Source organism: Carassius gibelio, chromosome A8, assembly GCF_023724105.1.
Source record: "Carassius gibelio isolate Cgi1373 ecotype wild population from Czech Republic chromosome A8, carGib1.2-hapl.c, whole genome shotgun sequence".
Lineage (NCBI taxonomy): Eukaryota > Metazoa > Chordata > Actinopteri > Cypriniformes > Cyprinidae > Carassius > Carassius gibelio.
This window is the reverse complement of record NC_068378.1, coordinates 14,637,013-14,662,696: the sequence shown is the minus strand read 5'-3', so window position 1 is coordinate 14,662,696 and position 25,684 is coordinate 14,637,013. Positions and strand designations below refer to the sequence as shown.

At 36.5% G+C, this 25,684-nt stretch overlaps 1 protein-coding gene across 4 annotated transcripts in view; it reads left to right on the top strand.

The window, feature by feature from the left end:
• LOC128018548 (glutamate receptor ionotropic, delta-2) overlaps window positions 1-25,684 on the top strand; it is a 356,061-nt gene that overhangs the window by 222,666 nt on the left and 107,711 nt on the right. For all 4 annotated transcript variants that reach the window (XR_008184907.1, XR_008184906.1, XM_052604127.1 and 1 more), the window contains exons 4-5: window positions 4,102-4,307; window positions 23,575-23,628. Coding sequence is in view for 2 of the 4 variants with exons in the window: in XM_052604127.1 (XP_052460087.1) it covers window positions 4,102-4,307; window positions 23,575-23,628 (260 nt within the window). In the remaining 2 variants the exon portion in view is untranslated. The remainder of the gene's footprint in view (window positions 1-4,101; window positions 4,308-23,574; window positions 23,629-25,684) is intronic.

Below are 25,684 nucleotides of genomic sequence, written 5' to 3'. Positions count from 1 at the left end.
CAGCGCCATTGATTTCTCTGTTAGATAAATGGAGGTACAGTATAAATAAACTGAAGACTTTAGAGGAGTAGTTTGGGATTTTCCTCAAGATGATGCAGAGCAACTAATCAGAGTGTATTGTGTGAAGATTAATAGTTTAAACTTGAGCACAGTAGCATATGCTGGTACTGCTTAGAGTTCAAACTGAGATTCTCTGACAGGGAAAGTGAGGGCAGAGTCTGCAATGATAATGGAGACAGTAATGCTGATTATTATTATGTGCATTTTTTGACAGATTTAAAGGGCCTCATTGGTGTGTAAGCACTGGGCTTTGTGTCTGTATGTATTAATCTCCCTTGCTACAGTATAACCTTTCCTGATAAGACAGAAATAATAAAGCCAAGCATGTTCCTCATCTTTGAATGGGAGCTCTGTAATGCCCCCCCCCCCCAAAAAAAAAAAACAGCAGTGTGCATTAACACACCATTGCCTTCCGCAACCCCTTTCGCAGTATCATAGCCGTGTAACATTGCTGTAAACAGCTCCTACCCAGATGCCACTCCAGCACAGGGATCATATCAGGTCCCCCTATGTGTCCTCTGCTATAAACACAAGCTGCTGTCTGCTGGAGCCCTGCCCTCCGCACTAGCAGGGGAACCCAGTAAGAGATTTCCAGCAGAACCGCAGCCGTAGATTTGCTTTAAATTGGATCCAGTGCACAGATGGAAGCACCGGTGCTTTTGACCCTCCTCCAGCGTGCTGTGGATGTTGTCCTCGTCTTCCCTTTTTAGTTGCATCGAATGACAGAGTTTCAGTGGAGGTGCAGGTGGTGATGACCCTGCTAATTAAACCACTCTGATTCGAGTTTTCTTGTGTCCTGAAAGTTAAAAACCGTGGATTTCAGTTAAATGGTACTTCAATAGACAATTTTACAGCAGTGTTGGGAGGTAATTTACTTAAAATAGTGACACTAAGATTTTTCAGCAGTGTTATAGCAGTTCAGTTATTTTCTTAATGGTGTAACTTTTCCAGAAACAAGCTAATTAAAGGGGTCATATGATGCTTTTTTAAAGATAATTTTGTGCTTTAATGTTCAAAAGAATTTCAGAATTTTTTTCAATTACTGTACATTATTGTAGATTCTCAATGCTCTACCTCTCTCAAATGCGTTGCCTTCTACAAAGCCCCTTCTCCTGACAAGCACAGTCTGCTCTGATTGGCCAACTGATCCAGTGCATTGTGATTGGCCAAACACCACAAGCATTCGTCAGAAATGTAATGCCCCTTTCCATAATCGCGAGCTTCATCTTTCAAAGTAAAAGTAAAGACAGTAAATAATGTCCTTAGTTTTACCATCAGTTCAAGCCCGAAAGGACAGAGTCACGTGACAGACATAGTGATGACGCTCATGACGCTCATGTGTTTACAGTACACAAGCCACGGACGGTTAAAACAGCTTACTCCACTCTGTGACCCTGTGTCTCACTCTCTCTCACACATACACATGCACGTGCGTGCACACACACACACATAGACTTTCTTTGTGTGAACATTTGGGCGGCATTACGCAAATATTTCCACATCGTGACGTAGACATGTGGGCACATGTTAGAACGAGCCGTTTTAGGGATATGTGGCATAGTCCTAATTTTGATAAAGAATATCTCTTTGGATTTGAGACTTTAGTTTTCGCAACTTTAAAAATCTTCTTCATGCACCAAGAGCTTGTAACACGCCAAAGTGAAAGGAAAAATTGAAATCGCATCATATGACCCCTTTAATACAGCGATAATCGCAGTTTTTTTAATGTCTGTCCTGAGGAAATAATATAACATTTCTCAAACTATTTATTATGTTTTTGGTTAAAGGAATAGTCCAGATAAGTAATGCATAAATATTATATGAAGCAAATGCACAAAAAGCATCTGTCACACGGCTTGTGACTACTAACTAAGTTCTCTTTCATGTCTTATTGCGCTTACACTGTCAAATACACACAAGGTTGTTGAAAACACGCTACAAAAACAGTCGGTTATGTCTGCGTAGGTAAACTGCTGGGAAAGAAATTGAATCTTACTGAATATACTGAATCAGTGTATTAAGTCACAGCAGGTGTCTTCATTGTTAATACGAGCCAAACGATAAATAAAAACAGAAAATCACTCACTGCTTTTGACCGAATAGCTTCTATAGCTTTAAGAATGCATTTTTTTTTTTACATGAATCCTGTTTTTAAATGCTCTAGTGTGAAGGTTAAAATGGTGGATTGAGTGCGGCTAACTCAGGGGTCCAGGGCTGCTGCTGACCAAATGGGTGCCCTAAGCAGAATTGGATTGTTTTGCTCCCTCCTCAAATTTTTATGGAAGTTAAAAAGCAAAACAAAAAAACACCTAATATAGGGTTCGAAATAGATATCTAAATATCTATTTTATAAAATATTAATATCTATATTACAATCAGGAAATATAAAGTTCTGTAGCCTGACAATTAATTCTGAAAGGATGTCACGTTTTAGCAAGCATATTTTGGAAAATAGAAGTATATACCCTGTTGGAAAATCCAGATTAAAATGATAGCTAATGCTATTAGCTTGAGGTGGAATTCCCAGTCATGACTGGGAATTTGTGACTGAAGGGCTACCTACAGTAAAGATGATTTTTCATGTGATGCTGTTCTTGAAAGTCTCTTTTTTGCTCACATCTCTGTCACACAGTCAGTCTCACCTTCAACAGCCCCCACCTTAATTCCCCTACTTCCCTCGCCCCAGTCCCATCTTTCAGGGATGCTTTGATCCTGCGTTCTCAACGCCTCCCCGCTTCGCTGGAAATAATTTGATGTAGGGAAAGGCCGCCTGCGCAGAGGGATGAGTGTGCAGCAACTCTTCCTCTGTGAAATACATCTTTTATTTAGCGTAGCCCTGAGACAGCACTTCTGCCTCGTCACACCGCAGTGATAAATGTTCTACACAGGTTATTGCTGCCGCCCACTCCTGAGAGCTGTTAGCACACATGCTAATGCGTTCCTGTGCTACATGGTTGTCACAGTAATGTCGAAGGTGAAAACAAAATGGTTAATATTGTCAGGTATATGGGAGCTTATATTTAGTCTGATACTTAGTACTGTTGCTAATTCAATTTAATTAAATTTTTTAAGATAAAATGGGTAATTATAGTCATTTTACATTACATTTGAACATTTAATAGGCTCTTAAATCATCACACTTTTGCTTCTATCATAGCAAAAACAGTTATGGAACATGATCCATCTTTAAACAACGCTTAATTTACTGTATATTGTATAACAAGTGATAGACAACCTTTCAGCATTTCTGCTCAGGTTCAGTTGAGCTGGTGGAGAAATGTCCTGTCCTACATGACCATTTGCTAACAAGTTTTTTGCTTCAAAGGTTGTGCTATGCATTCATTTATTATGCTAAAGAAATAATAAATAACTTTTTATTCATTTGTACTTTTTTGTACTGTGTAGGACACGTTTATAACTCTTGCATTTTAAAGGTGCATTCAGTATTTTTTTATACATTTTCAAAAATACTTTCTTATCCTTGTGTAATATATGTTTTTTTATTTTTATTTTTTTTATAAGTATATTGTGCCCACAAAGGCTGCATTTATTTTATCAAAATACAGTAAACTGTAATATTTGACCATATATATTATCAATATTGCAAAAAGTTGATTAATTTAATGTGTCCTTGCTGAAAAAAAAGTATAACTCTTACTGACTCTAAAATTATGAACTAGTGTGTTTAAAATCATGTATACTTGCTTGAAATGAAGACTTCTGTAATATCAGCAGCCGAATAAAAGTGGTTTCATTTCACAGGGAGCAGACACCCTCATGGGGGCAGTCATGTTGAGATCACATGACCCGCTGATCACAACTTTTTGTTATTTTGTTAACCTGCAGATTAAATAATATCTTATTATTACATTTCTACAACTGCCTTTGTTAATAAAATCTGTGTAGATGTGTGTATAAATCCAAGACGATCACAAAAAAGTTTGTCCTGCGCCTTTAAGAAAATATATGTGCGTCACCGATTGTGACAGATTTCATAAAAAAATGGATGTAGTCTGAATTATATTGTCTGTTGCTGTTCAGATATCCGGGGCATAGAGAACTTCCTAGACCAGACGTCTCAGCAGGGGATGGACGTGTCTCTCCAGAAGGTGGAATCCAATATTAACATGATGATCACTGGAATGTTCCGCACCATGAGGGTGGAAGAGCTGCATCGCTACAGGGACACACTGAGGCGTGCTGTGCTGTTCATGAGCCCCGCCACAGCAAAGGCCTTCATTACTGAGGTATTCACACACACGAAGAAGTAGGAGTACATATCGCATATGGCTGCCGTTACATTAATAGATTTCTTTGCACTGCACAGATGCAAGTAGTGGCCCTCAAATCCAGCCAGCGGGCATTTAACGCAAAGCCTTCAATCTGTTAGTCCAAGTGGCATTTCACTAGTTCACATTTGTGAGGCTCACAGCTCCAGGCAGGATATGATATGATAAATTGAATATTTCAGAGCTATTATGGCAGATTAAATACAGTATGTGTCAATACATTCACTCTGACACATTCACTTTTTTTTACTATAATGCAAAGCTTTAACGTTTTCCATTTTGGCCTAAGTCCCTTCTATGGGTCATAGCTATTCATTCTGATTGAAAAATGTCCCTTGTTTTAATTGGCAATATTTGTAAGGAAGCCATTAAATGGCCTTGCTCTCTCTCTGATAACTCTCTCTGGGAATTAAACCATGACGTATTGCTTGATCTCACATGCTATTCTCTTTCGCCTTTAATTAAAAATATCCTGTGAAAAGCAATCAAAATCCAATTTTGGTTGAACGTGGAATAGGACAGGAACCATCAGTAGTGGCTGAGACTGCAGGCAGCTGTAATGACTCTTGGGTCTGGGGATAATAAGTTGATCAGGGGGAGCTCAAAGTCTTAAAGATAAGCACTTCAGCCAGGGAATCATCGCAGGACATTTAAAGCAGCTTATTGTTTTTGTTATTGGATTTGAATGGGAAAACGTTATTCTCGCAGAATGCTTGGCTACCTTTTTGGGACAAATTATTTTGTGGGAATACATTGGAAACCATGTGTTGCTTAGGCTTGTGGTTTAAAGGAGACAACTCGGACATCACACCAATTTCCATAATCTAAAATCTGAATTGGTTAAGTGTGCTGTTTTTAACTTGTCGGAGTCTTGACACCCACAGGGTTTTACAGAGCTTATATATAGAGAGCTGTAAATGGTTTTAAACAAATCTCTTATGCTCACCGATGCAACATTTATTTGATCAAATATTATTTGATCATTATTATTATTATTATTATTATTATTATTATTATTATTATTATTATTATTGTTATTGTTATTGTTATTGTTATTGTTATTGTTATTATCAGTGTTAAACATGGTTGTGCTGCTTAATATTTTTTGCAAGTCATGATAACTTTTATTTAATGCTGAATACCAGTATTAATTTCATAACAATTGTACTAATCCCATACCCTGAGTGGTGCTAGGTATAGACCTTATGTGTCAGAGAAACAAGTGAGAAGCCATCATTTTGCCTTTGAACATTTTTGATGTAGCTCTGTAGAATCACTGTTGAAAAGTAATTATCTGGTGAAGTGGATTTACTAACTGTAGCATCAACAAACATTATCATGTACTAGACCGGGAAGGTGTAAAAGCTTTCCTTTCTGGTGTGAAAATACAAACAGAAGACTGCTACTGTTCTATAAATAAATTAATAAATTCTAGGTTAGTAATTAATATTATGTTACCATTAACTGTTAACTATACAATAAATATTGTGTGTAAAAAATATATATACAGTTTATATATATATATATATATATATATATATATATATATATATATATATATATATATATATATATATATAATGAAAAATTAAATGTATGCATTTAGCAGACACTTTTATCCAAAGCGACTTACAGTGCAGTAATTTTTACCTATCATGTGTTCACGGCGAATCGAACCCCCAACCTTGCGCTTGACAGCTTATTAATTAAACATATTAATAAAAAAATAATTATTTAAGAACACCCCCCCCCCTTCAAAAAAAAGGGGGAAGACATTTGTAGCCTCCTTCTTGGGCTTTGATTGCATACAGTGTGTGTGTTTAGGTTTTCCAGAACCGCAGCAAGAAAGACTATTAAACATCTGTTGTGAGCGTTCATTACCAGATCTTGGAACTGAAGCTGCAGTTCTGGTTTGTTCAGGAATTGTCACATAAAAGCAGCGTATCTGGCTTATCTAAGCCATTTGTCTGTGCTATAAAGCTGATTTAAAGGCCAGTTCATTGTCCAGGAGACATTCTGTGTATAGTTAGAGACAAATTGCTCCTATTAGAAGTCATGTTTCAGCATGCAGCTGCTTCTGTGTTTTAAGGTCAATTTTAAACATATTTTACTATAGGGCTCGTATTAGATTATGACAAAATAGTCGCGGGACTGTATTTCAACAAATGTGGCTCGTTTGAAAGAACCTTTAGAAGTTTCTCAAAAAAAAAAAAAAATTTGAAAAGGCCTTGCCTTTATTGTGTGAGTCTCCAATGTGCAATACCGGAGTTTGTTGAGTCACATTTACTGATATATTTGATGCTCTCCTATTCCTATTGTTGAAGTCTAACAGAGTCTTTTACAAGCTCATACAAACATTAATGTGTGTGAATCTGTGCACTGGATTCTCTGCATGACCCATAGAGCCCCATAAAACAGTCAATGGGAGATACATGTGTCAAGATTAATGTTCACTAACGCCTCTAAACCAGCATTCTGGGTCCTGCTCGGACACTTTATGAAAGCATTATGATCTTTTTTTGCATTTGGGAAACATTTGATTGTTTATTGGACATTGGATAATAATTTACTAGCAATTTTTATTGTGTTTTGTTTCTGTTTATACCTTAATCTATTCAGTGAGTGGGCAGTGCTACTCTTAACCCCACTATCAAGCATTAGAAAGTAATTTCTGGATCCTGTCCAGCATCGACAAAGAGAAAGCTCAAATGTATTCATTCATGTGCTACCTGTCAAAAGAAGTCTGGCATTGAAATGAAGAAAGTCAGATTACGAATGGTCTTTCTTGGGTGAAGGGTCCCAGGCCAGGTATTTAACAGGATATCAGCCTCACAATGGACAGACAGAAGACATGATGGAGCATGTCAGTGAGGTGAGAGGTGAGGACATGGCTCCACCAGCCATCTGTCTGTGTGTTGTGTGTATGGTGAACAGTCAGAGAAACATGTCCATCAAACCTTTGCTGACAAGCTGTCAGACTATGGTGGAAAACCATCCACTCCAGTAGACTATTAAGGTGCAGTGTGTTGAGGAAACATGATTGGTATGTGAAGCTTTGTCTGGGTCACGATAGTTGAGAACCTACTATTTTAAAGGAATAGTTCACCCAAAAATGACAATTAGCCCATGATAAGGCCTAAATTAAATTTTCAAGCTCACTATATTATGAAAAATATGATATTCTGATTCTGAAAATATTTCAGTAAATATATTTGGTAGTTTAAAAACTTTTGTAATGCCTGTGTTATTTGATCTATAATGGGTGATGGGCGCCGCCATGTTATTTCGCGCTGAATCCGAGCTGTGGGATTTACAACACTCAAATTCATCATCTCCACCCGAAAACACATAAAATTCTGTGGAAAACTAGGAGAAGAGCAGAGTAAACTTTAGGTACCTACACAATCTGTATATGATATCAATAAAAACATTTAAGTAAGTAAGTAGGTAAAGTTTATTTATAGAGCGCTTTTCACAGATACAATCACAAAGTGCTTTACAATGTACAACCACATTAATATTCAAATAAAATTAAAACAAATAAAAAGTCCAAATTAAACTTAAGCCCAGTCAACTAAAAGCTTGTTTAAATAACAGTGTCTTGAGTTGCCAGAGTCAGCCACACAGAGGAACAAATGCAAGGCATTCCACAGTCTGGGGGCTACAGCCTCAAAGGACAGATCTCCCCTGTTTTTATAACGAGTCTTTGGGACAATTAAAAGACTTTGGCCTGCTGATTGAAGGGAACTACCTGGGGAGTATGTGCATAGCAAGTCAGTGATATATTGTGGGGCCTGCCCATTTAAAGCTCTAAAAGTTAAACTAATATTTTAAAATCAATGCAAAAATTGATAGGTAGCCAGTGTAGGGAGGACAAAATAGGGTTGATGTGAGCCTGTCTGCCAGATCCTGTTAAAAGCCTTGCAGCAGCATTTTGTACTATTTGTAGATGATTTAGAGCAGATTTGTTAAGAAAAGTAAAAAGTGAGTTAACAATAATCTAAACGTGAAGAAATAAAAGCACGAATAACCATCTCAAGATCAGAGTCTGTTAAAATCATCCTCAATTTTGCAATATTTCTTAGGTGATAAAAACTATTTCTGACCAGAAGTCTCGAGTGGCAGTCTAAAGACAACGATTGGTCAAACCAGACACCTAGATTTCTGATGCTTGACTGGACAGTGGAGCTCAGAGAACCAAGGTGTTGCACAATTAGTGGAATTTTGTTGTCTGGGGCTATAATCAGGCTTTCAGTCTTTTTCGAGTTTAATTGGAGGCAGTTTCTAACAAGCCACGATTTAACACAAGATATACTATTCAATAAATTGGTTAGTTTGTGGAACTCAGAATCATTAAACGAGCAATACAATTGTATGTCATCAGCATAAAAATGGTATGACATATTGTTCAAATGTTTCTAAATATTTCCAAGAGGGGTAATGTACAGTAAAAACAGAAGAGGACCCAGGACAGATCCCTGGGGGACACCATTCAAGAATGGAGTGGCTTCAGACAGTATAACATTTACATGTACAAAAATGTCGTCAGATTATATTTGTAAGGATCATTATTGCCATTTTAACAGACATCATCATATATTTTACAAAATGTAAATGTATGTTTTTGCTAGTACTCACGTGTATTTAAATGTCTGAAACTTTAAATAAGCATTAAATGGTTGAAAATACTGAATATGTGTGATATAACAAGTGTCCAGCGCGTCCGATCTGGCTCTGCGCCAGTCAAAGCGCGAAAGTGGATTTAAATTTAGCAGTTGTTGAGTGAGTGAGTGAGTGAAGTGACATTCAGCCAAGTATGGTGACCCATACTCAGAATTTGTGCTCTGCATTTAACCCATCCGAAATGCACACACACAGAGCAGTGAACACAAACACACACACTGTGAGCACACACCCGGAGCAGTGGGCAGCCATTTATGCTGCGGCGCCCGGGGAGCAGTTGGGGGTTCGATGCCTTGCTCAAGGGCACCTAAGTCGTGGTATTGAAGGTGGAGAGAGAACTGTACATGCACTCCCCCAACCCACAATTCCGTCCGGCCAGAGACTAGAACTCACAACCCTTCGATTGGGAGTCCAACCCTCTAACCATTAGGCCACGACTTCCCCAAACGTAACGTGATGTGACGCACTGAAAGTTCCAATCACACCGGTGTAATCGTATGCTTCAGGGACCAGCCAAGACTGATCACACCGGTGTGATCATACACGTCGAAAGGTTAAAGTATTGTATCGCTCACAAAAATCTGCACATTTAGTTCTACAACCTTCATCTCGCTACCACAGCAAAATATGTATTCATTTATTTACATTCTAAGCTGTCAGGACAAGGCAGCTGCTGTTTCCCATCAGCCCATGGACTATGCGTGATTCACAGGCCTCACTAACTCGTCAATGTCTCTGGCACAAGGTTACGGAGGTGACTGATGGCCCTGTCCTCACGCACACACTCACACACAAACATGCCAGGGCACACGCAAACACACATGCAGATGTGTTTAGACAAGCCTCCCTAACCAAGACCCAAGGTCATACTTGCAGAAGCAAACAAAAACTGCAGGTGAACTCCATCGGCATTCATTATGTCCTAAAGAGCTTTGACTGGATAAAAAGTAAACACTGCAAATGAGAAATTGGAGCATCTGTGTGATCCACGCTGGAAAATAAAAAGTCACTAAATAAGAACATAGAAAGACATTACAGAAGCATGGAAAGATAACACATGACAAAAGGGTAATATTCATATCTGCATTGAAGGTTAAACAGACAGGAGGCAATGATTGCTTCCTCTTCAACAGAGTCACTTATGATGAAGTGAATTTGCGTGGTAGTTATGTCATTAAAATTATTTTAGATAGAGTCGCCAGGCTTCTTTTTTTTTTTTTTTTTTGATTTACATGAGAATTTATATTTGAGGTGTTCATTCAAGGTGACAATTTGGAGGTGAACACTCTGCTGAGCTCTTATGCTGATTGACAGATGAGAAACTTTTCTGCTGCTCAGACAAATCCTTTCTACAGGAGAGGAAATGGAGAGGCCTTTTCAAATACATTATTTAAAATGAAGGCCAGGAGATGATGACTGCTCAGATTCATTGTATGCTTTATAGCTGGCCTGACATCATTAGTGCCAGTGCCGTGGTGACAGACAAGGAGAGTCTTACCAAGTACAAAGAGTCTTTGTGATGAATTGTAATGAGCAGCACTGCCCTTTTGCCATAGAAATTAACGGTTTAAGATGTCAGAGAGCATGTTTTTTAAATCCATAAATTAATATGTGACCATATAATTATGAGTGTCCCCATAGGAAAAGAAGATCTCTTAAATATCTTGGTTGTTTTACTTGGACAGCAATGAGATTGAATGGAGAACAGAACATAAACTTCTTGAATGTTCCTCTCTCTCTCTTCCCTCTTCTCTCTTCTCTCTCTCTCTCTCTATCTCTCTCTCTCTCTCTTATGAAGAATTATGAAGCAGAAAATTTGAGTCGTCTCTCCAAAACAATGTTATATGAGAAATTGATGAGGAATTCTTCACCTCAATTTTACTTTACAAACTATTTCGACAAAAAAAATATTTTTGTCGATTCATTTCTTCAGCCTTTGGTTTTGGTATTACCCTCTTATATCAGAGATTTGAAAGATTTGATTGAACTTATTAATTCTGACATTGCCTAATTCTCTTGTTCTTTAAGCGACAATGGATGTTGAATCTCTTTACCCATTTCAGGGTGGATTGTAGGCATTGCAATTTTTCTTGACCAACGTTCTGATAAAGTTCCTAGTACTGAATGCTTATTAGAATTGTGAATTGTGAACTTATTAGAACAAATTAGTGTTGTCCTATAATTCTAATTTAATTTAATTTTTTTTATTATAATTTATTTATTTTTGGTCTGATTTTTATCTTGTTCAAAAATGGCCCTCTGATATGTAGTTTGTTTGAACAAAAATGTGTGTATAATTCATGTTGTAATCCTTTCTTTAAAAATATTTTGCTATGGAAACAGTACATTGGTGTAAATAATTAAAATAATGATTAAAAAAAAAAAACTTTTGGACTGACTTGTTTCTGGTGTATGACTCATATGTGCAGCACTCTAATGCAGTTCAGTGCATTCCTCTTCTGGTCATTTTCAATTCAAATGCCGCTTCTACAATCAATTTTAATATGATAATTTTCTTACATACTTTATATTCAAATTTCAACAATTGGCTTGTTTCTTTTTAAAAGGAACTGTAGTAGGAACGTCTATGACAAAGTTGAATTCAGAACGAGCAATGTTTCATAGCATAATGTTTACTCTTCATAGAGAAATCAGCCAACAAACATCAGACTCTGCTTAATGAGCTGGGAAATAAAAAAAAAATATAATAAAATGACACTTAAGCTTATTTGAAACATAAATGAGAACTTTTTGTGCTAGTGTGAGCTAAAATTTTAATCATCATCATCATGATCATTGTCATCATCATGTGATGTCTTTAATAATCCCTGTTTATTAAACTTAATAATTTGATGTTGTTGCAGAAAAAAAAAGACTTCCTTTACATAATGCTGAAACATCAGTAAATCATCCAGTGCTGAGCAAAGGCTTGTGTTTATAGCGTGAGAACCGGCAGGCTCATCCTCGGGTGATCACAGGGCCACAGCAGTGGCTGATCAGGATGTTACAAGCAGAGATAATTCTTAGAGATGGGGTGGAGGCACTGATTGACGTGTCAGCTTTTTTATCAGGCTGGATGGTCACGGCTGTCATCTGGAGAGTGTTTCAGCCTGCATGATGGATTATTTACAACTCTTGTGCCACCGCCGCTCGCCACATCCTCGAAGTCGTTCCCGTACATTACACGGTCAATTACGCCACGCTGGCCATTTTCTCATCTCAATCAAATTATCTCTACATTGTGCTTAATTTCAGTTGCAAAGAGCTTAGTCGTTTTTACATGGGTCTGTGGAAACAATATATCACACTGGGAGTCCTGTTGAATGGGCAAACAGGCTGCCATAAAGCAGCCTTTGGAAAATAGATAACACAGCTAGTGCTGGCGTTTTCAATTAAAGTGGAATGAAGGACGAAGAATGAAATTACTCACTCTAATATTTCTCCTTAATTCATGCACTTTACTTAAATGGGAATCTCGCTACTAAGACGTCTGCAATGGTGAGATGAGAAGTGCATTGTAAATTCATAAATTTTCCTTTGACGTAGATGGAACTGCTGCAGTTTTTGTTTTTCATCAGAATGACAAAACATGTATTTACATTTATTTACATACAAATTTATTTTTGCAAGGGCAACAGCATCCAGAATGTCATTGATTGTTATTGATTCCTAGGGATGTTATGTATTAATGAAATTCTAATGATTATTCCATCAGCAACTTTTCAGTTCACAGACTGAAAGCCAATGAAAATAAAAGCCAAAAAATGTCCTACCTCATTTGGAATTTGCATTGGATTTACTTGTAGATGTGTGCAGGTTGCCTTGGGACAGTCTTATTTCAATGCCATGTATTTTCATTTATTTCTTTGCTATTAATGCTGCAAGCTTCCCAAAAAAGAGCTTGATGAATAGTGACACAAACATGGTATGTGCTGATAAGCTTACAGTGGCTGGATTACTCCCATAATCCTCTTCTGGCTCGTGGTCCCATTACCCGCTGCACATAGACCCATGCAGGGGTCACACATCAGGACACAATTGCGTTGTCACCACCCATCATACTTTGCTTCTGCCACCATCGGCCAGGTGCAAACAGCACTCTGTTGGAGTGTTAGATGATATCTGGGGACCTTCCTCTTGTGGCAGATTGTTGGATTAATGTGGTTTTGTAGGGAGGAGAGTGGCAACACACTGGCACCAAGTGCTCTGGCGTGAGCCCACTGGGACCGGACTGAACTATTGCACTCTCAGATGCATCTCAATAAATTAGAATGTTGTAGAAAAGTACATTTATTTCTGTAATTCAACTCAAATTGTGAAACTTGTGTATTTAATAAATTAAATGCACACAGACTGAAGTAGTTAAAGTCTTGGATTCTTTTAATTGTGATGATTTTGGCTCACATTTAACCATAACATGCCAATCTCTCAATAAATCTCAACAAATAAAAATACTTCATAAGACCAATAAAAATTGCATTCTGTTGTGTCTCATTTTCATTTTGACAATATCCCATATATTCTCTATGGGGTTCAGGTCTGGTGAGTTTGCTGGCCAATCAAGCACACCAAGACCATGGTCATTTAACCAACTTTTGGTGCTTTTGTGATGAATGAGTAGATGAATTAATAATTTCTTTATGTACAAACTTAAAACAATCTTAAACTATTGGCTGTATTTCACATCAAACACAAGACAACTGGAAGCAAATAGTGTATAATTATCTATCTATATATATATATATATATATATATATATATATATATATATATATATATATATATATATATATATATATATATATATATATATATTTCTGTTTTATACAATAAAAATAAAATATACTTCAAATAAAAAATTATGCAAACATATATGTAAAAAAACAACTTATGGAGTTTGAACTTCACATTAAACCGCTTCTGAACACTGGCACAGAAGTGCATGTTCGGCTAGAATTGCCCTGAACTTATTCATGTTTGGATACGGAGCTATTCGTAAAGCTACTAAAAATGTTGTGCACTCCGTCATGTGAAATGAGTTCATGCACACTCAAAGCGAACTTCCGGCAACACCACGATGATGTCATATTTTCTGGGTTCACCCAAGCGAACTTGAGGAGGCGTCAAGTATAAATCAGCCTTGACACAGAGAAAGGGACTAATGGCCGCCCAGCTGGGGTTCGTCTTTGGGAGAAAAATTAGAAGATTTTTTTTTTTTTTTAATGTATTTTATTTATTGTTTTTATTTAAATGCATATGTGTGTACTTCTAACATGTTTGGTTGGTAAAATAAATGTTGTAAATTCAAATCAGGGAATCTTCCGTGTTTGGAATGGATGGACTCTTGAGTCTATAAGGTAACAATAATATAATAAGATAACCTTGGGTTTGGCTAAAGTAAAATTTTGGTTTTGTCTATACTGCTTGTACTATATTGACTGGGTTAAATAGAATGGCATTACTTAAAAGAAACTAAAATACAATTATCAGTGACTAAAACTAGACTAAAATGTCATCAGTTTTCGTTGACTAAAACTAGACTAGACTAAAAAGAGTATGAATGTGACTAAAACTAATAAAAACTAAAATGACAGCTTCACACAAAGACTATACTAAAACTAAAATTAAAACAGGCTGCCAAAAACAACACTATTGACAATCCTCATAATGCTACCATTCTCTCTCTAACTTTCTGTTAACATGTTTGGATACAGCACTCTGTGAACAGCCCAGCTTCTTTGGCAATGAATGTTTGTGGCTTACCCTCCTTGTGAAGGGTGTCAATGATTGTCTTCTGGACAACTATCAGATCAGCAGTCTTCCCCATGATTGTGTAGCCTAGTGAACCAAACTGAGAGACCATTTTGAAGGCTCAGGAAACCTTGGCAGGTGTTTTGAGTTGTTTAGCTGATTGGCATGTCAGCATATTCTAATTTGTTGAGATGTGAGTGAATTGGTAAGTTTTTGTTAAATGTGAGCCAAAATCATCACAATTAAAATAACCAAAGTTCTTAAAAATAAAAAGTTTATTTCACAATTTGAGTTGAATGACTGAATGATGTTAAAGGATCTTTGTGGAACCGTGGATGCCTGCCATTTTTTTAAACTGTTGAGAACAAACATCCATCATTGCAACTTTCAAGCTCATAAAACTTTAAAGTAATAGCACGAGGACATTGACAGAGGTGAGTTGAGACAATGTTCATATGTTTCACTAAACTTTCCCTGTGAGTTACCTTCTCACAAAGAGTGCAATTACAACCATAGCACCTGCTAATAACCTCTGCTGCACGAATTGTGTGTAGAGGAAGAGAAAAGGTTACTTGAAAATAAAAAAATAAAAATAATTTAATATATACCTTTCTATACACATGAATGAGAATTAATTCCATTATTTACCATTTACAACAAAAATAAAGGTTTAAGAATAAAGTCATTACAAAAAATACTGTAAAATAGTAATATTTTGAGAATGAACTAAAAGTTCTAAGAAAAAAAATGCATTATCAGATTAAAGGAATGAAGCAGTAATGAAAGTAATGTCTATTGAGACATTCTTCTAAAACGCTTATCAAAAAAAAAAAAAAAAAAAAAAACATTTTAGATATCCTTTAGTCTCATTGCAAGTTTAGTCAAGTAAAGTCAAGTTGAGCTTTATTGTCATTCCGCTACATGTGTGGACATACAGTGGAACGAAATGTCGTGCCTCGCAGGACCATGGTGCTACATAAATACAGACATACAACAATGAAGTAAAACAGTATAAACCTACTATATACCTATACATAATGCTATGTCCCATGATGCTATGTTGAATCTCAAAATTATACTTTTTTATTCTCGTCCTGTTATAAGATTATTCTCAAAACATGTATGTGACTTTATGATGTGTATGCATGTATGTACACGTGTATGTATGTGTGTCATTTTATTAAGCTTAATTTTTATGACACTAAAAAGCTGCCATACTCGTTAGAGAACGTACCCTGATTTACAAAAATAAAATAAAATAACCAGCTCTGACCTTTGTATAAATTCCATGTGGGTGTTCAGAGTAAAAATAAAATGTTTTTCTTTATCTACTGCTGTCTTACTTGTACCACACTTTGCTCAGTGTGGATCAAACATGGTAATGGAGAAAAATTACTTCCATGTTTCCTGTTACAGCTTCTTGCCTCTGCTGTCAACACATGAGCCTGGGAGGCAATTATTTGACTACATTATAATTATTTTATGTTAGGAGCTCCAGCGATCACTGCTAAGGGAAAGAAACATGGGAAATCCTCTCACTTAAACCAAGACTCAACAAAAAAAGGCTTGCTGGTTCAGCTGATTTGTCAAGAGTGCAGAAGCTTGATTATACTGTATTATTCTATTAAAACACAGGTGATTGATAGCTCTGATAGGTTGCTCTTTGTCATGACACCTTGAAGGTTGTCATGTGTTTGTTTTGGCTCCCCTTTGAGGCCAGAGCACCATTTTGTAGCCATAGTAAATCAGCAGCATATTTACAATGAAATCAGGATTGAATTATACAAGCAGTTCAGGGTAATGAAGCTTAAAGGGGGATGCAGAAAGAATAAACATTGTCCTCACAAACAAAAGGCTTCTAACCTGTTTCCTTATAGGACCATACTTTGCTCTGTATATTGTCCTGTGTAGGTTTGTGTAGATGTTTTGCCATTCATTTTTAAATGTATTTTATATATATATATATATAGTCACGGGGTGAAGAACCACTCGACAAGAGGTGAATGAATTAAATGCCCCGGAGGGTGGATTTATTGACAAGTGAAGGGTGCCTGGTGAAGTGTCCTGATCCACTTTCAGCTGGTTGGTGCTTCCCGTGTGCTCGCCGGTGCCAATCAAGGGGAACGTGGGTGTCCTGACGTGCTCCAAAATGTGTGGGCTGTCAGTCACTCGCTGCTTTCGGTGACGATAGAAGAGAGGGGTTAGACCAGCGTTGCATTCGGTTCAAGAACGTCTTCTGAGTGTAACATGTGCTCCTTTTAAATGTGCTGGCTGATGGGGAGCAGCTGTGACCGATCAGCCGGTGACAAGGACGTGCAGGTGTTTTGCTTTGGTTTCCAGGGCGACGCTGATTCCTCTGGGAGTGCTCATCACAATATATATATATATATATATATATATATATATATATATATATATATATATATATATATATATATATATATATATATATGTGTGTATATGTGTATATGTGTATATATATATGTATATATATATATATATATACATATATATATGTGTGTATATGTGTATATGTGTATATATATATGTATATATGTATATGTGTATATATATATATGTATATATGTATGTGTGTGTGTGTGTGTGTGTGTGTGTATGTATGTATGTATGTATGCATGTTTTTATCGAATGAGGGCAGTGTCCAAACCTGAACACATTAGATAACAAAAAATGCTGAAAAAAATAAAGCCTTGTTAAATCTGATTTATTCACTCAGACCAAGAGGCATGATCAAAAATCAGATTTTAATTAGATTTCAAACCATATTTTTCTCCTGAAATGCAATGCAATGTAATGTATTTGCCAAGTAAAGCTGTTTGTTCAACAAGAAAAAATAAAATAAATGGAGCTAGATCAAATGCACAGAAAGTTTGCTATAATCATGCCTAAATAGCTATTTGGCTATTGGCTGAACTTTATCAGAAAAAGAAGAGCAAGTTATTACATTTTGATAAATGATTATGAAAAACATGCACCATTGAATCATTCACATTAAGACCTTAATGTGCATTAGGAAAGTAAACGGGGTCCATTTTGAAGTCGTGTTGACTTTGTGGGACTTTCTGATGATGTCCAATGAGATTCCACAGAGTGGGTTTTGAAGCCTTTTGTCATGACTAGCCATTTAAAGCTTTACTTGTTTTGTATTTATTTTTTTATTCGTTCCCCCCATAATTATGTGATTATGATTTCACAGACAAACCCACATCGGATTTAGGCCCTCCACGTGTTATCAGAGATACAAGTGGCATAATTATGAAGTATGGAAGAGTTTGAGTGTTTTGTATATGTATGTTGCCATGTGCGTTCATCATCCAAACCTCCGCTCCGGGAGATGCACCCTCAGTGATGCACCCTCAGAGATGATAGCATGAAAAGTGTGTGTCAGTGGCAGTGTGTGTTGTAAAAAGTCACACTACAGCAGTGAGATGGGCCGCCCTCCTGAAAGACTCCACACAGTGGATGAATTATACATGACTAAAGCCGCAGCTCACTGCGAGGCTGGCTGACATTAAAGCAAAATGGCAATTGTGACACACAACAGTTTTGATGTATTTAAAGCGCTCATGCTCGAGCAAGTGTGAGCTAAGTACATAACATGCTGGAATTCACTCTGAAGAATAATGTGCCATTTGAGGAATTAATCAGCACAGAAAACTACCAAATCCTTTTTGCTGTCACATATGGTGTTCCCGGTTAGTGGCACAGACTGTTTAGTTTTTATTCAGCATTGTCTTCTCTTCCGGATCTGTTGTGAGTGAGTTCAAAACACAACAGTTCAATGATATCCGGTTCGCGAACGAATCATTCGATGTAACCGGATCTTCTCTAACCAGTTGACCAAATCGAACTGAATCGTTTGAAATGCTCCGCATCTCCAATAAGCATTAATCTACAAATGACTTAAGCTTTTAACTTTTTTTATGTGGCTGACACAATACTCCCAATATCCCAAACCAATATCCCAGAGTAATTCATTTACTCAAATAGTACACTGACTGAACTGCTGTGAAGAGAGAACTGAACATGAACACCGAGCTGAGCCAGTAACAAACAAACGATTTACTCGTTCTCGAGTCAAGAACTGGTTGCATCGGTTTTTGGATCACCAATGATGGGAAGTTCGGTTCTATACCGTGAACCGATTCTTTCGGACAGTGCGATTCAATAAACTGGTTGAAGAAAACGGTTAACCGGTTCTTTTGCGCTCAAAGTAATGGCGTCATGGTGTCAGTGGCGATGATTGCCCTTCATTCAAGCCTTCGATTTACCTGCACTCATAACATTAGCACTAAATCATCAAAAGAATCAGTTCAGATGCTCTGTGTGTCAGTCTGCTTCCCGCTGAATCACACATGCAGTATCATCAGCTCCTCAGTTCTCTATTCAGACACGTCCGACAAAAACGGTTCTTGACTTGAGAATGAGTCAATCGTTCGTTCGTTATCTGGTATATTGGTTTGTTTGAACTCAGAGGGAGTGTCAGCCACATTAAAAAAGTTAACAGCTTAAGTCATTTGTGGATTAATGCTTATTGGAGACGCGAACCATTTCAAACCGTTCAGTTTGATTTGGTGAACTGGTTCAAGAACATCCGGTTACATCGAGTGATTCGTTTGCAAACTGGATATCACTAAACTGCAGTGTTTTGAACTCGCTCACAACAGACCGGAAGAGAAGACAATGCTGAATAAATTCATAGTTTTTTTTTTATTTTCTATAGTTTTTTGTGGTTCATTACTTTGAGTATTATATTATATTATATTATATTATATTATATTATATTATATTATATTATATTATATTATATTATATTATATTATATTATATTATATTATACAAATATATTCTTCAGTTTAAAGCAGGTAATTAGAAAATGAATCTATGTCTTGTTGTCCAAAAAAAAAAAGTTTTTGAATGTTTTTGAAATAAGTTTTTGTACTCCAAAGCTGCTTTTAAGTTAATCAATAATACAATAAAACAGTAGTACTGTAAAATATTATTACGACTGATTATAACAGTTGTATTTGAATATATTTTGATTTTATTTATTATTATTTTTCCTGTGATGGCAAAGCTGAAATTTCAGTGTCACATGATCTCTCATAAATCATTGTTATATGTTGATTTGATGCTCATGAAACAATATTATAAACATTTAAAACAGGTGTGCTGCTTAATATTTTTTGTGGACAAATTTATTTTTCTTTGATGAGTAGAAAGTTCAGAACGACAGCAGTTATTTGAAATAGAATTTCTTGAATTAATGTTATCTTTTCAACACTGTGTAAGCATAACAATCTGCATAAACTGATAATAATAATAGTAATAATAATAATAATAATAATAATAATAATGTTTTATTTATATAGCACCTTTGAAGAACCCAAGGATTCTTTACATAAGGTTTGATAGATAGAAGCATGAACACAGATATACACAAATATATAGCCACATGATCAAGATAAGAGAGCAGACAGAGATCAAATAATATACAAGATAAGTAATGAAAGGAAAAAATTGAGACAGACAATCAATGAACAAAGCATATTGTAAATAAGTGAGTTTTGAGGTCAGTTTTAAAGGTCTGGAGTGAAGATGCAGCACCAAGGTTTTGGAGATGTTTGGTCCTTTGCTTTAGGGCTGCATACAGAAACAGACACATACAGAAAATAGTGCCAAGGTTTTATTTTTATTATTTTCTCACAGTTTTTGCTTTCAAGATTGGTGCAGATGGGTTAAGGGTTCCCCTTTTGTGGAAATGGTGTTTAATTATACATAATTAATCAAGATTTCATTTAGCATATTATTAGAAGGATTTTTATCATAGCATTACATTTGGAACAATTATGAGTTTGTGTGTGAGATGACATAAAGCTAAGTATGGTGACCTATACTTAGATTTTGTCTCCATTTAACCCATCCAAAGTGCACACACACACACACACACACACACACACACACACACACACACACACACAGTGAACACACAGACAAAGTTTTAAGTTCTCATTTGGATCCATTGGGTCACTTATGGGGTAAAAAGAGGTGGTGAGGAGGCATATTTACGCAGCTGGTGGATGTCAAAGTTCACGTCTAATTCTGGTCATCTATCCCTTTGGCTCTTTTTAATGAATACACGCCATCTCACCTTCCACTTCCAGGGCTCAGGCAGGTGGAAAATATGAGATAATAACAATAATCGGCATTCTGTGAAAGCACCTGGTTGAAGGACATTGCTTTCACTGTATAAATTCGACCAGTGCTTGTATCTGAAAGTGGATAGAACTTGAACATGTCTCCTTGAAGAGATGCCTTTCTTTTCCTTTTTTTTTTTTTTTTTTTTTTTAGTGAATTGTTAAAGGCAAACCACAACCACTCAGGCTCATTAGAAAAAAAAATGAATAATATGAAGGAAATTAAAGAAATATGTGATTGTGGTTAACAGTAGCTGCTTATTCTTCACTGGGTTTCTACATTAATTCATGTGGAGAGTTAGTACTGAGGTGACCACTCTCTCAATGGGGAACTCAGGAACCACAATCTGGATGTGAATTCATATGGCCTCCTAATTCTTTTATAGCAGATGTACAGCTGACTGCACTTCCAAAGAGTGGATGTATCTAAGTGATTACAGGCTTTGATTTTGTACGTGTAAGACTTTGCCAACCCACTGTCAGTCAAGGCTGTCATTACAGCTCAACAGCTAGTCAGACCGGATTCCCATCAGATGGTCATTTTACAAGTTTAGGTTTTGTCATTGAAATGTGATGACCAAACATTCTTCTCTGTGGTTTTTAAAGCGATTTATTGTTCGGTCATCATTGCATGTCATTCCAAAACATATGACTGGATTTTTTTAGAAGAAAAAATTTATCATAGAAGCATTTCATACAACGTGTGTACATTCCAAGTGTTCTGAAGCCGTACAACAGCTTTGTGTGAAGGAGCATTACAACATCTCTGAAATTCTGCTGTCTGTTGTGTAGCTCACATAAAAGTCACTTTCAAACAAGCAGATTTCTGTCGGTCAGTGTGTAAAATTTATATGACCAACTTGAACACAATACATAAAAAACTTATTTTTCGCATTGAATTCCAGAATGCTTGAATTTTCCAAAAATTCTAGTTATTCAATAATTATCGTCCTGGTTGTATAAGCTGTATGGACACAATGGTTCTTGTCATTTAATTTCTTGAAGTCAGTGACATAAAAACTGACACAATGGCGCAATGTAATGTGTGAATAAAGACTTCACTTTGGAACTTTGGACTTGTTTCTCAGATTAAACTCTAAAATGTCTTAAGAATACTTTTGGAATATAGTGCTTGAGTTGGATGGACTAATTTTATGATGCTATTATGGTACTTTTATGCTATTGTCTCCTTGGCAATGGGAGGGCACACCTCTCACCATCAACTTTAAATGCATATTCAACATATAAAAGATAAATAAATAAATAAATAAAAACAGCATGGATGCGGCCACTCAAACATTTAGCCTTTTACCAAGTCTGAAGAATATTTGATTGGGTCAAGCACACTCTGTAACAACCTTGCACTTTTTCTTGGCATTAGTACAAGCCTTAGAGGTTCATCTTGGTCTAGTAGAAGTTAAGCCAAAGCTTTAATTAAGCTCAGCCATCTGCCTCAGAACCAAACTTTTGACTAAATTTGAGCAAACAACTGCTTTGAGCCATGTTCACTTTTCATGAGCCACTCTAATGACCTCACAAAGCCTCATCAAAATGATTGGACCATGTAATTAGTAACAGTGGCCACTTTATGTCTACTCCTGTCAAGAGGTTGTGATGTGCTTTTTTTTCTTGATCTTGCTAATACATCAAGCTGATCTTGGCATTTTCAAAGGAAACTTCAGCATCACTTACTGAGATAATGATTACACAAGACTTTAATACAGTGCTTTAACACTTCCAGTTTAATTCAATTAGAAATTGGCTGTAGGCAGAGGTGACGGTAAAATTGATGTAAAATCACAGTGTAAACGTTTTAAGATATTTACTAGTCATTTTGAGGTAAGAAAACAGATCTGTCTGTCTGAAATTAAATGGGTGGCAATTAGGAATGACTTTCACAAGTAATTTTATTATTACAATTCATTATTTTGGGTTACCACCTATTGCTTGCACTCAACACTAATTAACACATTTTAATGATAAATAGTTTAATTCTAAATGAATTTGTTGCAGATAAATATGGTAATTTTATATTTAAAATAATATATTATTAATAAAAGGCAAAGTGTTACAACATTTCCCCATTCTCTCCTATTTAACAATAAGTGATGAAAACCCCCAGCATAAAGTCTGGTGAGCTCTGTTTCAGTACAGCCATCTCGTACAAGATGATGGAAAATGTGATGCATCTTGTCTCTTTTGTGATTATAAAGTTTTATTAGGTGTTTGTGGAAGATTAAAACACTATAAGGGCTGCTTCAGTCATCAGATTCTCCAGCTGTTCCTTATGTTCATGACCAGAATGCTTTATGACACCCACGTTTAGTCACCTACACAATTAAGGTTAATGAAATGTGGCGCTGGAACAGTGGGCAGGAGAAACATTGGTGAAGGGTACTATGGTTTTGTGTCTTGTTGGTGCGGAGAGAGCGAGATAGCCAAAGATGGGACACAATGGGAAGAACAGTTTGTAGTTTGAGATACATACGGAGACAAAAATATAATAGTTCACCTTTCTCTCTTCCAAACTATTCAGTTTCTAATCAGCTAAATGTTGCTTTCTTTCTCTCTAGGTGGTGGAAACAAATCTTGTGGCTTTCGACTGTCACTGGATCATCATAAATGAGGTGGGTTCTTCGTTGCTATTTTGTGAGAAATCTAGTTTATTCTTTCTGTAAGCACATTTGAATATATTTGCATTTTCATTTGTCTAAGTGAGAGGCGGACAATGGCTCATTTTGGAGCCTGATGAAGGTGGCCAGATAAGGACAAATTACAGTTCAATGATTTCAAATGGATTTGGGAATCATAGGAATATCACTCTAGGATAATTCAGCACTTTCCTGCAACAAGAAGACAATGAAGATATAGACCTTGAGCCCATCTGCCTGAATTTCAATAACTTAAAAGTCACTTCGTTACGTCTGTTGTAACCTTTATACATCTCCCTGGTTTTATTTAAAAAGGACGTATAAATCATTTTGGTATTTTTTAATAATAGAGTTCAGTGTACTATGAAATTGTACTGTGACAAATTCACTCCCCAGTACAAAAAGATGTACTGAAACTTAACAACTTTTTGAAATTGGCTATATTTGATGTTCAGAAGTTAGTTTTACCCAGTCATGTTTCGGTTGTAAGGAGGATTTTGTATCAGTTTTGTTTTTCCTAACACAAGAAGAGCTAGCTTGGTATAAAATTTGGGAAAGTCCATCAAACATTTGCTATTCCTGGCTGTGTGTAGCACCAGCTGCTCTTTACACATTTACAAAGTTAGGGGAAAAGTGAATTTTATGTATGCATTTATGCATGTGTTTGTTTATCATTTTAATTGTATTATAATGTTGTGAGCATTGCCAACTATATTATACCTGACCAGAGGTTGCCTCTGTACAATTAAACTAAATCTAGTATGCATGTCTCAAAAAAAAAAAAAAAAAAAAAAAAAAAAACAAGGCTTAAAATTTTTAATATATGCAAGATCTTTCAGCTGGCCATAAATGTGCAGCTCACATTATCTGATCATATGAATTTGATAGAATATTTTAAATTTAATATATTTTCTGGTTAAGCAGGTGGAGCGTTTAGTGCATCTGAGGAAAGTTGAATGTCCTCGTATATTAAACACAGAGGCATTGGACATGACCTTGACATGTCTCTGTATGGACACGCATTGCTCATGGTTGGCCTTTCTTGACAGCACTCATAAGGGACAAAACAAGCAGCTGCCAAAACCTGAACCCTAAAATCAGGCCATAACCCTGTAGGCTCATATTTGTGTCATTCTAATTTAGTGCTCCTAATTAAGCATCAAGGGCCTTTGTGTTTGTCATCCGGGGGTAGAATAAGCCACTCAGTGTCATTATTTTCAGGTCTGTAAAATCGTGATGTCCTCTCTGCTCTTGAAAGTTATGCAGCACACTGTTAAGACCTTACGTGCCCTCTTGTGATGCCTTCTAAATAATCCTCTGTCATGCTTAGCATGTTAATTAACAAATGCACAAACACCACTTGACAGTATTCAACTGTTCGTGAGGCAAGATTTTGATTTGTTCATTCAGAAACCTTGAAATTACCTTTCAGGGAACAGGTTGTTTTGTAGACAACTTTGATTTGAATCTTATTGAAGGCTGAACAGCTTGGACATTCTTAGTAAGTTCCTCATCAGCGTGCCACAGGTTCAGATTTAATGGCGTACTTCATGAGAGCCAGTCAGCAGCAATCACAGCTTTGCAGGTGAGAATGAAACTCAAAAGTGAAGGCTGTCAGAGGAAACAGCTTGGCCGCTCTGAAGTCTACCTTCGCTGGGGGACGTTCCCTGTCCATTCTCATCACATCATTCCCAGCTCACTCACTTTTCTCTGCCGGTCTGTGGAAAAGATGGCTTCCAGCTAAAATTAGCAATCATCCCTCCCAAGGCTGCACAAGGACACGCGAGCGCACACGGTCATGTCTTTCTGCCTTCAGGTGAAACTCTGAATTCCCATTCATGGGAATAATTGTAATACTAATAATGATTTTTATTAAGTTAGGTTTCTTGTATTTAAATTGGGCCCATTTTTAGCTGACTGGAGAACTTGAGCTTGACTTGATGAGAGAGAAAAACTTAACCATGTGTGACGGTAGTTTAGTTTACTGGTGTCAGGACTTCAAATGTATAATGAAGGGCAATATTTGTTTAAC